Consider the following 13,024-nt stretch of genomic DNA (forward strand, 5'->3'; position numbering starts at 1 on the left):
AAACATTTTCAAGGTTACAATCTCCCTTTTCCCTTCCCGCTCCCCCTTTCTGTACAGAAAGGGGTAGGTATGCACATACACCCCACTTTTACTCTCTAGAGAAAGATTGGGAAATGTTCAAGACTTTCATATGTGCTTAAACTTTAACCCTTAATAGAGAAAGTGATAAAAACTTATATAATCACTCCACAAAAACAACAATTACACTCTTGTTCCAACTCTGAAAACCAATAATCTTTCCTTGCCAGAAAGCAGAGCTGGGCTGAATTTCAACCCATCACCACATCAGACACATTGCCTTTCACATAGCTCTAAAATGGGGGTTAGAAGGGACCCTGAGGTCATTTAGTCTAACCCTCTAAGATACAGGATTCACAAGATTTGAATGAAAATACCAACTTTATACAGAACCCTTTAGCAGATGAGTTTTTTTCCTTAAGAGGTGATATCAGGAGCCCAACACAATTGAAGTTAAAACTAGACTCAGATAGACAATTCCTGGCTAAGGAAGCTCTACTTTTGACAAACAATTCACCTTTATAGGAATAGCTGTTCAATTTTCCTTTAGTCAATATTCCTCTAGTCACTTGGAGGAAGACTCCCTTTTAGAGCCTCTCTCAATAACAAACATTTGCACACCTCATGAAGTGAACATTTTCAAGTTTCAAAATATTTTCAAAGCATTGAGCAAGCATTTTCAAACTTACTACTCTTATTTTCCTTCATCCTGCCCCCTCTTTTTACTTTTGGAGAGGAAAAAATGGCCTTCTACAGCCTCTTTAAAACAAACCTTTACACACTACCTCCACTCTTTTAAATATTTGCCATTGTTTTTGGGTTGATCAAGCCCTTACATAAGATTATTTAAGCAAGCTTGCCTTATTATTATATTATTTTAAACTATGCATGCTTTAAAAAAGGCAGTCTGTGGGTGTCATGGCCAAATTTTACACAAACCCCTAATTTCCTAAACCTGGATTATATCTCTCATTTACTTTAAGGGGAACAATGAACTATAGCAGACACAAGGATCAGACGCACATACACTTCACAGACAACACAGACAACATGTAACATGCAAACATATATAATTTTATACCATAACATACTTTGTAGGATTCCTCACAAAACTTTTCTCATTCAGAGTTCACCAGGGTTAATTTTAAAGCGGAGATTCACTGTATGTTAAAGGAACCTCCTGGTAGCCATTTCCCCTCATCTGGGTGGTCCATAGTAAAGCGGACCCAGTGTTTTTTTCTTACAAAGTTTTTGCAATTGGTTCCCTTCAAGCTTGTCCGCCCCGGGGATTTCGTGCCAATTTAAGAGAACGAATTGGAGTGGACTTTCATCCTCAAAGTCCTTACCGGAGCCAAGCCTCAGTTGTGCTTTGCCTCGGTTGGGAGTCTGGGAAAGGAATTCCTTAGAGTGGGTTGCACCCATTTTACTTAAGCCTTTTTATACTGCAGTTCGGGTCCCCGACCCTGTTCCTGGACACTCTTAACTTCCCGAGTCTATGACTCACCCCCACGTCCTAGTGGTGTTCCTGCCTGCCGTTCGCGTGCACTAACTACTAGGCGGCCTGGTGCAGCTAAAACCCTATTGGAACCCTCCCACTGGTCATCAATTGCCTGAGGGTTCCACAGCAACTTCCCTGCCTCTTACACACTAGACTCATATCCTACTGAACGCTTGCCTACGCAATGTCAGGTCGGAACTGAGGAATACAGAGATACAGAGTAGTAGGAAAGGAACGGGCGCACTTGCAATCTCTGGTCATGGGTCATACCTAACAAAGGTCGCCATGGCAGGGGGGCGTCTTCACCCGAAGATTAAGAGCAGAGGAATAGGAAACAGAGCTGGGATAGCCAGATTCCCAGATTGGTAGAAAAGCGACAGTTTGCTCAGACTTCTGCTCAGTTTGGCAGAAGGGAGCTGGGACAGTCTTTCTGAGCTCTGCGTTTAACGTAAAGACTGTTGCCCTGGACCTCAGTTCTACCTTGTAACTGTGCCTGGCAGCCTTGCTGCAACTAAGGTCCAAAGAGGAGAGTAGAAAAGGATAGTCCAAGTGGAGAAATAGATTTTTAGTTGCTGTGGTTCTTAGCTCACCCAAGGTGTCCCCTTTTAATACTCACGACCGATCCTTTCAGTCGAATCCCGTTGTCTCCAGCTTCCAACTGGTTCCTGAAAAAAAAACAGCCTTGTCCCTTTAAACGTTGCTTCGTCCTGGGGGTCCCGCTTGGACTCTCAATTACTACCAAGTGCCTCGGGTCCTGAGGTTGGTTTACCCCCCTGCAAAAGAGGCAAGGGCGCGCTGGGCTCCCCTTCCTCAGTGAACCCGGAGCTCAAGGCAAAACTGGGTCCCCGAAGTGGTCGCCAAATTGTTGTAAAATTTAAGCTGGTTCCTATGAACCCAGAGAAATGGATCTTGACCCAGGGAGAGCTCAAGGATCCAGGCAAGCAGACGAATTTAAGCGTCTCCTGCCCACCAAATAACAGAGACCAAACCAGGACGTACGAAGCAAGGCACTTTTATTTTAACTGTTGCAACAGGGTCCTTCCTCTCACACAGGAGAACAAGGAAGGAACCCCAAACAAAGATGTCTTGCCCTTAAAAAGAAATTTGAAATTGGTTTCAGCCCACCCCCCAGAAGCATCATCCATATGTCACAGAAGGGGTGTAGCCCAAGACCCCCCTCCCTAGATTCATCATAGGTACATCATGAAAGGGGAGGTCTGGTGGCAGTAATCTGAGCAGTCTGGACCCTGCCCCCTGCCCCCCAAAACCTAATCAACAAAATTGAGAGATATTTACATTTCCCTGTTTCCCAGCCAAGTTAATCACACCCTTTTGTCTGGCAGTCAGGTATCAGGATGCCAGGGATTATCACTTTAATTCCTGAGACAATGAGAAGGTTCCCCCCACCCCACTTCTTCCTTGCAGAGGAACACCTGGTCAGAGAGAGAGTCAAAATGGTGTCAGAAAGGCCTGTCTTCCTGTGCTGCTTCAGACATGTGCCTGTACATTCATGTACATGTTTTATGAACAATTATTATATATATATAGATATGACCTCAAAATTCTTATAACAGCATTTCGCCATCTTCTCCTCTAAGTGAACCCACTGTTTCCTTGTTCTTCCTTTTGCTACGGACATACTCATGAAAGCCCTTTTTGTTCCTTTTAACCTCTAGCAAGCCTGAGTTCATTCTGTGCTTTAGCTTTTCTGACTTTGTCTCTACACGTGCTGGCTATTTGTTTGAATTCCTCTGTGGTGGTTTCCCCCTTTTCCCATTTTTGTACATATCCCTTTTAAATCTTATCTCAGTTAAAAGCTTTTTAGATAGCCACTCTGGCTTCTTTAGGCACCTTCCATGTTTCCGTCTCATTGGTATTGCCTGAAGTTGTGCTTTGAATATGTCCCTTTTAACAAACTCCCAACCATCATGAACTCCCTTCCCTTTTAGTATTTCTGTCCATGGGATTTCACCCAGCGTATCCCTAAGTTTTCTGAAGTCGGCTTTCTTAAAGTCTAGAATTTGAGTCTTAGTATGCTTGGTTGCTCCTTTCCGCTGTATAATAAACTCCAGAAGAGCATGATCACTCCCACCTAATGATCCTGCCACTTCTACCCCACTAACCAGGTCATCACTATTGGTTAGGATCAGATCTAAAATGGCTGATCCTCTTGTTGCTTCTCCCACTTTCAGGACAATGAAGTTGTTTGCAAGGCCAGTGAGGAATCTGTTCGACCTTATGCTCTTGGCTGAGTTTGACATCCAACAAATATCAGGACACAGTAGTTGAAATCCCCCATTAATATTATCTCACTTTCTTTTGAATGCTTGGTCATCTTTTCCAGGAAGGCTTCATATTTGTACTCAGTTTGGCTTGGGGATCTATAGTAAATTCCCACAATGAGGTCAGAGTTGAAAAGAGTTGATGGCCATGGAACTGAATTAAGAGCTGCACATTGTTCTTTACTTTCAAGTTTCAAGTTCTCCCAAGCCCTCCTTAGTAGTCTGCCTGGTTCTGCTTATAGATCCAACATGTTTCAGATCCTAACTGGTCATACTTCAGGGAAATCTAAAATCTTTAAAAATAAAAATACGTAAATGAATGATATACATCCTCTGCTATACCCTCTATTCCATTCCGTATCCAATTATGAAAGAGAGGGAAAATGGTTAACATAATGAAAATATAGCAAAACTTTTGTATCTACTAGACTTGAGAGAACTATTCTGATGATGAATAAACACAGACCCCTAGGAATTGTTTCCAGGAAAGGGACATAGACAAGGGCTTACAGTACTCATTCTTCATTTTCTAATACCAGAGTGAATGGGACGAGTCCAGTACTAGAGTTGCTGAGAAGGAAGATCCACATTTCTTCAAGCAACTGTTTTAAATATTCAGGAATTACAATACAGCATAATCCCCAGCTTTTTGCAGCATTTTTTGACTTCAAATCGGCCTTTGATTCCATCTCATGAATCCGCCTATGGGACAAACTTAGCAAGTCATCTATAGACCGATGTCTGCTGTTATTAATATATAAGCTATACAAGAACACACGACTCCGTGTAAGATGCAATTGGGAAGGCCAACTCTCCAACACAATTAGAACAACTAAGGGAGTTAAACAAGGGTGTATATTAGCCCCCCACCTATTTAACATCTATATAAACTCTCTAATTGCATATCTTCAAGGAGCAGATATTCACCCCCCAAAACTAGCAGACAAAAGGCTACCCATCCTGCTTTATGCTGATGATGCGGTCATTTTATCCCAGACTCGGATTGGCCTTCAAAGAGCACTTAACAAACTTGCACAATACTGTAAGAGGGAACAATTAATCGTGAACTACCAAAAAACCAAAATTATGTTTTTTTTCCAATAAAAGGAAAATATACAACTGGCACATAGACAAGCAAACCATCGAGCAGGTAACATGCTTTAAATATCTGGGAGTTGTATTTCAAGCTTCCCGGAAGAAAACAGCCCACATTAAATACATCTCTTCCATCGCACAAAGGAGTACGACAGCTATTGCAAGATTCCACCGATCAAAGGGAGGAAATTACATCCCAGCAGCCGTCAAATTATTTATGGCAAAACCATTAACCCAACTATTGTATGGTGCACCACTTATTCCTACCTCCAACCTGGACTCTATGAAAAAATCCAATCAGGATTTCTAAGATCAATACTCCCAATGCAGTCCTACGTCTGGAAACAGGCCTACAAGGGTTGAAGCTAAAGTGTGGCAAGCTGCCTTTTACTTCTGGCTAAGATTTAATAAGACACCAACTGGCCTCCTCCCCTTGATACACTGTGATAACTTTCAATTAAGTTGGGAGAAGAGCATCCGCAGGAAACTATCCTTATACGGACTTTCAACAGAGCATCTTTTAAGCCTGGAAATGGGAAGAGCGAAAAACCTAACCAAAGAAATAATAACTGACACTGAACTCCGAAACGATCTTACCTGACTCGCAACAATTTATAGGCACCTTTATGACTAGGCATCCCCAAACTTCGGCCCTCCAGATGTTTTGGACTACAATTCCCCTCATCCCTGACCACTGGTCCTCTTAGCTAGGGATCATGGGAGTTGTAGGCCAAAACATCTGGAGGGCCGCAGTTTGGGGATGCCTGTTTATGACCATCGAAGGATCCACTTAGCAAATTACCTCAGGCATTAGATAATCCCAAACATCACTGGGCATTCTCCAGGGCCCGTTTTAACGCCCTCCCCTCAGCTTTATTATTTGGTAGATACAACAAGACTCCGATTGACCAAAGACTATGCCCCTGTGATGACAATGAGATCGAATCCATCGGGCATGTCCATTTATATTGCCAATTATATCGTGATACGAGGAAAGAGCTGATCGAACCACTCCTAGTGAAACAGCCCGGCCGATCAGAGGAAGCCTTCACCAGACACCTTTTAGCTGACAAGGACATAAAGACTACCAGGATTGTAGCAAAAATTTGCTACATAGCGACAAGAATAAGACACGCCGTGATGGCAGCAACCACCAGTGACAGATAACCTAGCTGATCTATTGTAGGATTATCACAGGAGTGTCGGCAGGTGGCTGAGATTCATATATCAAACTTTTATAAAATTTTAAAATTTGTAACATTTTAACTGCAATTTTACTATGTAGATACCCATTATATGAACTGAACTGTATACCGGTAATTCTCTCACTGGTCTTTGACCGTATTAAAGATTTATTATAATATTCAGGAATCCTCACCATTTATTCCCTGAATATCAGTAATACTAAATCTGGCACAAAGATTATGGTTTGATAGTTCAACAAAATCTGAATAACATGCATATAAAGCCCAGGTAATGCTGTATTTTGTTGTCAGCAAAAAGGCTCTTCATAGTGTCCAAGATGAAACGGCTGGCAATCAGAGGGCAACACCTCATTTATGTAATTTCCTCCCCACAGACCCATCTGCAACTACCGTACTTTTCTATCTTTTCACGTGTGGGTGTATTGTTTTTTCCCCTAGTCCTTTTTAGGGTCTGAGTTTTATTGTTTTAATCTGCTTTTAGTATACAGTGGTACCTTGACATCCGAACGATTCGACTTCCGAAGTCGACAACCCCGGAAGTCTTTTCGCCGCGTGTGCCCTGCGCGCGCATTCTGCCCCTGCGCAAAGCGCAGTCAGCGCATGCACAGAAGAGCAAGAAAGCGCTTCACGCATGTGCAGAAGCGGCGCTTCGACAACCGAAGACTTCGACTTACGAAGACGGCCGCAGAACGGATCATCTTTGTAAGTCAAGGTACCACTGTATTTGTAATTCTGATTTTGTACTGTTAAGCGCACATCAAACAATTAGTTAGGGTACAAAATATTGTAAAAAGCACTTCAGTCTGTGTTTTAATTTTTACATTTATATAATTGATGGTAGAATAAAAATGAATTTAAAAGGTTTGATTTCTAATCAAATATCAGGATGATGTGAGGGCAATTTAGCTAGTTTCTAATATTACAACACAAAGAAAAGCAGTAGGGTAAAATTGTGTGTGAGAGTGTCAGAGAGAGACAATATAAATATAGATATAAACAAACTATTTTATGACAAAAATTATTTTTTATTTGTCTGCACATGTTTAACATTAAAGTGTTGACCTGTCATATTCAGCTATGCTTCATTTATGCAAACTGTCTAAGTTCTAACTTTGGATACCATCAAGACTGAGCTTCCAATAAAAAATGACAGCTCACCTTTGTTTGAATCAGGCATCTCCAAACTTCGGCCCTCCAGATGTTTTGGACTACAATTCCCATCTTCCCCGACCACTGGTCCTGTTAGCTAAGGATCATGGGAGTTGTAGGCCAAAACATCTGGAGGGCCACAGTTTGGGGATGCCTGGTTTGAATCAATTGATTTAGCCCAAGCTGCGTCCCATGTATAACAGGTAGGCAAACCTCTAATTCTTCCATACCTTCTCTCCTTCCCCTTTCACACCAAAGCAGACCACCCAATTATATCCATAACAGTGTATACAGAAGGGATGTGGAACCTATTGCCCTGCAGATGCTGCTGGACTACAACTCCAATAATCCACTGCCCATGTTGGCTGCAGCTAATGGGAGTCGTAGTCCAACAATGTCTGGAGGGCCAGAGGTTTCCCACGCCAATGTACAGTGTTCATCCATACCCACATGCAGCTGTCCATAAGCTGTTCAACAGTTGGATATTACCCAGATCTCCCACAAGAAATAAAAACCAAGCTCTTGCTATCCATTGCAAATCTGTACTGGAAAAACTAAAGGATTTTCTTTAGTCTGCTAGTCAATAGAAAAATAATGATAAACATTAGGAGCAAGTTAAAGACTTAGTGACACTTTACAGTCGTACCTTAGTTGTCAAACGCTCTGGAACTCGGACATTTTGGCTCCCAAACGATCGAAACCCAGAAGTGACTTTTCCGACTGTCAAACATTATTTTGGAAGCCAAACGTCCAATGGGGCTTCCGCAGCTTCCGATTGGCTGTAAGAGCTTCCTGCAGCCAATCAGAAGCCGCGATTTGGAAGTTGAATGATTTGGAAGTCGAAAAGACTTCCGGAACAGATTCCATTCGACTTCCAAGGTATGACTGTATTCTGTTTCTCACACAGAAAATAATTCCATGCAATAAAACACCGTGCGTCAGTATGCATGCCTGGGGCATTTAATTCATTATGACTTCACAAGGTTGCCTACCAAATGAAACCAGACATTCTGATCTATCAAACAGTAACAATCAAAGCACAGGGCTTTGGGCATAAGGAACATATTAAAAATAAAAAGTTTGGCAACTCTCAATTTGTGATTACTTCCCACTAGTGCAATGCCATACAAAAGACTGAATATTTTGTCAACAGGGAGATGGTTTCCCGGAAACACAACACCAGACGTCTTTCCACACGATTAAGGCTCAACAGTAATATACAACTTGTTTTTCTCAAGAAGTTCAAATTTTATGGTCAAGTCCCAAGACCTCTGGTGGTTAATCTGGAGCAGGTTGACTATGACTGCCACTTCTTGTCTTCAGCTGTGATTGAGCAATGTCAGCTAAAGCATTCTGTATCTTCTCCAAGAGCATATCCCCACGATAAACTACCTCTTCAAGACGTGCAGCTGCCTCGTGATTCTCTTCCTCCAAGCGATGCAAACTGGCAGCCTATACATTTGGAAAAACATAGAAACGCTGACAGCACATTTGTTTAGTCCTTTAAAACTGACGAGGATTTACTCGGGGGGGGGGGGGCAGGAGGTAAGAGCCATTTCTGGGACCCTCTTATTTTTAGCCTGTGAATAGCTGGTGTCTTATAACAATTTGTAATACTGCATGTTATTATGCATTTCAGTAACACAGAACCTGAAAAGTCTAACACTGTACAGTTTCATTTATTGGAGACAACTCTCTTAATGACTTCGCAGAAGTGGTAGGGCACATGCTTTGCATCCAAAAAACCCTCCAGGGCTGAGAAAACACTACCACCTGAAACCCTGCAGAGTTACTACCAGTCCGTGTTGACAATACTAAACTAGATGGACCAATGGTCTGACTTGGTACGCAACAGCTTCCTATATTCCGACACCCCCTCAAGCACTCAAAAGTGGACTTCTTATTTAATTAAAATTTTTATCTTCCCTATCCAAAGAGCCCAGTGCATCACACAATCATGTAGCAAAATATAATTAAAAATAGAATTAAATACATTTTAATGTTTAAAAATAGATATAAAATGTTGTTTTTAAAAAACAGGTATACCAGTATACCCCCACAGCTAATAATTTCTATGTTATCAAGAACTGTATTTAAGATAGATCGATTAAGCTTTTTAATGGTCACAGCAGGAACTAGGCCAGTCTTCAGTTCTTGGGCAAGCTACCAGCACAGAGCGGCCTCTCAACTCCAGGTTTGGTCCATTTTCATATAGTTATAGAACAAAGGCCAAGTTATAGAACAAAAACAACCTTGGTTGCTCTACTACATCAATCAGGAGTTGGATTTGCAGAGGTTTGATGTCATAAAATTGGGTACACTTCTGGACTAACAGGCTGAAATGGGGCTTTGGCACCACAAATCATTCTGGGAAGTGCAGTTCCAGAAGGGGGTTCTGGGAGACACGTTTCGAGTCAATGGTTCCCTACAGAGATCACCACCCCCACCAAAGAAAATGCTGTCTGAGGTGATAAACCATACTTTTCCAGATGCTGGACCTCAGCTCCCATCAGCCCCAGCCAGCATGGCCAATAGTCAGGAAGGATGGGAGTTTGAGTTCTGCAGCATCTGGAGGGCCACAGGTTCTCTGGCCCTTACATTAGTAGTTATTATAGACTTCTCTGTGCCAGTCATGGTTGTTTCATATTCTTAGCATCCAGTAGTACACAAAAGCAGTATTACACAAAGCATATGAGCCATTTAAATTTCATTTTTACCTGTAATGTGGCTGTTGATTCCTCACTGGGCAAAGAATCTATTAATACATCAATATCCTTGGCAGTTCTTGCAATCAATGCAGCAAACAGCTGGGCATATTCTGTAAAAGCAACAACATTGACACCATCTTTATAAATTGCAGAAGATCAAGTTGTTCAGGTCATAGTTTAGAAGAAATAAAATTTCAAGATGCACAAGAATATTGATAATGACAGATATTTTTCTTATTTTACTTGTCTTCTGAGAGTAATTATAATAACTACTGTAAAGATTTACTGTACAGCACATGGGAATGGAGTACAGAAAGTCTAAAACAACCACATTTCCCTACAGAGTGCAAACAAGTTGGATCTAGTGTTGGTTTTGCCTAAGCAGAAAGCACTTTGTTCATGCAAGGCAGGGCACCTGATTTTCAACAATCCCACTGCCTATATTGGAATGCAGCAGCAAGACTGGTGACTGGGAGTGGCTGCTGGGATCATATAACACTGGTCCGAAAGGATCTTCATTGGCTCCCAGTATGTTTCCGAGCACAATTCAAAGTGTTGATGCTAACCTTTAAAGCCCTAAATGAACTCGGTCCAGTATACCTGAAGGAGTGTCTCCACCCCCATCATTCAGCCTGGACACTGAGGTCCTCCTCTGAGGGTCTTCTGGTGGTTCCCTCACTATGAGAAGTGACGTTAGAAGGAACCAGGAGGCCTTCTTCGTAGTGGCACCCTCCCTGTAGAACGCCCTCCCTTCAGATATCAAGGAGATAAAGAACTACATCATTTTTAGAAGACACCTGAAGGTACTAGGAAGTTTTTAATGTTTGCTGTTTTACTATGCTTTATATATGCTGTGAGCCACCCAGAGTGACTGGGGAAACCCAGCCAGATGAACAGGGTATGTATGTATGTATGTATGTATGTATGTATGCATGTATGTTGTCATAAGTGTTCTACCAGTGGAAGGCAGGGGAAGCTCATAGCCACTCTGAGCCAGAGTGGAGAAGTACAATTTTTGCACCCACCTGGGCTTGTGCCATGGGATAACCTGGCCAATCCCTAGGTATGCCCCTGCTACTATGGCAAAGCCTCCACAGGATAGGTTCTATTATGTTAGTACATTAATGAACAGGAAACAATATTATGAGATGTGAGCATTGTGATGGCCATTTAAGTTTCACAGCACAATCCCTTTGCATATTTACTTAAAAATCAGTTCTACAACGTTCAGTGTAGCTTACTCACAGCATCTTCATGCTGCAATCCAAAACATGTTTACTAGTTAGGAAGGCCCACTCAACATGGTAAGACTTGTAAGAATCACAGAATTGAAAGGGACCCCAAAGAGTCCTCTAGTGCAACTTCCTGCAATGCAGGAATCTCATAGAATAGGTTAAAACAAGCATGTTGTTGTTTAGTCGTTTAGTCGTGTCTTACTCTTTGTGACCCCATGGACCAGAGCACACCAGGCACTCCTGTCTTGCACTGCCTCCCGCAGTTTGGTCAGACTCATGTTTGTAGCTTTGAGAACACTGTCCAACCATTTCGTCCTCTGTCGTCCCCTTCTTGTGCCCTCCATCTTTCCCAACATCAGGTTAAATGACCTTACTATGCAAGTGACAATACACAAATACCAGAGTTTCACAGATTTAGTTTGCTATAAGATGCTTCACATCTGAGCAATTGGAGGCAGGGCAGTAGCATCACTATAAGTCAGAAAAGCGGTATATTCCTGCAGTCCATAGTCCCCAGGCTGTCCAACTTATAGCCACAAGAACCCAAACAAAAACTTATGGTGGTATGAATATGTCTTATAGGTTCATTCAATGTTTACTTGGAGGAATTACTCATGGACAATTAAACTGAGGCAAATGTTAGCAGTCTCTCTTACATCAGTTGCAGAGAACCTTTAGCCCTCTAGATTTTGGTAAAGGATCAACTCCCATCATCCCTGGCCATTGACCATGTTGGAGTTGGAGTTCAGCAACCTCTGGAGGGGCAAGAGGTTCCCCACACCTGCTTTACACACTTGTACACCCTACAAATAATCCCTGCCAATTCATTATTGATTAAAAAGCTGTTAAGGAAGAAACTTACATAATCATTATTAAAAAGTAAAGGAGAGTTACTGGGTTTCATTGTTCTTGTTACATCTGTTTATTTTATAAAACCAGTAAGACATTTTTTAAAAGTAAAGGACTTTACTTTTACTTTAAAGGAATTAAAAAGAGAGATTCCCATTTTACATTACAGTGCATTACATTACTCTTCTCTCCCTGAAAAGTATTACCGGGAAGTTTACTTGCCTTCTGTAGGATTAGTAGGCTGATCCTTGTTTATTGCCGTTTGAATATTGGTGAAGGAAGCGGGTGGGGCACACTGCTGCAATACTCCAATCGCATTACAAAATTGATCTGCAAGCTATAGACAAATACACAAAATACACGAAGCATCACCCGTCAGCTGCTTCAGGCATCTCATGAAGCACCTTTTTATGCCCAGGCTCCTCCCCTGACTCATAAGCCTGGACCTTACTCATGTTTTTATGACCCTCTTTTTACTGCTTTACCCCTGCGTTTTTGCACACTGCTTAGGGGTTTTGAATAATAAGTTCTTCAGAAAGGCTTTTACATTAAAATAATAATAATAATTACACGGTAGCATCACGATATCCAGTACGGCCCTTCTTATGCCCAGCCACAGGCTCCCTTCCCGCTCCTCCTACCACCCCACCCCCCTTTTTTAATGGGCCCAGGGATGTTAAGCGCAAGACACAAGCCCCGTCCCGGGCGAAACACGGCCTCCCGCGCCGCCCCGGCTCACCGAGTTCACGGCATCCTGCAGCTGCGTGAGGCGGTCCGCCATGGCGCCCCAGTCCCCGCATTCAGAGGCGGCGCCCTCTTCCTCAGCTCCTCATTGGGCGCAGCCAATGGACGCAGCCAATGGACCGAGCAGGAGCGGGGAGGCGGGCGTTGAGGTTGCCAGGGCCACGCCTCGGAAGCGTTCCCTTTTTGGTCCGACTCGCTGTCGGTGCCATACGGGGAAAACAACGAGTAAACCCAGGCGAGA

At 42.6% G+C, this 13,024-nt stretch overlaps 1 protein-coding gene across 1 annotated transcript; it reads right to left on the reverse strand.

Moving 5' to 3' along the window:
* Positions 1 to 7,102: 7,102 nt before the first annotated feature.
* MED21 (mediator complex subunit 21) lies at positions 7,103 to 12,847 on the reverse strand. The gene is made up of 4 exons (XM_035126725.3): positions 12,779 to 12,847; positions 12,262 to 12,376; positions 9,965 to 10,065; positions 7,103 to 8,699 (listed from the first exon to the last, which is right to left on the reverse strand). The coding sequence occupies exons 1-4, from the start codon at positions 12,818 to 12,820 to the stop codon at positions 8,526 to 8,528; spliced, it is 432 nt and encodes a 143-aa protein (XP_034982616.1). The 5' UTR covers positions 12,821 to 12,847; the 3' UTR covers positions 7,103 to 8,525.
* Between the last annotated feature and the right edge of the window lie 177 nt (positions 12,848 to 13,024).

Source organism: Zootoca vivipara, chromosome 9 (genome assembly GCF_965207765.1).
Source record: "Zootoca vivipara chromosome 9, rZooViv2.hap1.1, whole genome shotgun sequence".
Lineage (NCBI taxonomy): Eukaryota > Metazoa > Chordata > Lepidosauria > Squamata > Lacertidae > Zootoca > Zootoca vivipara.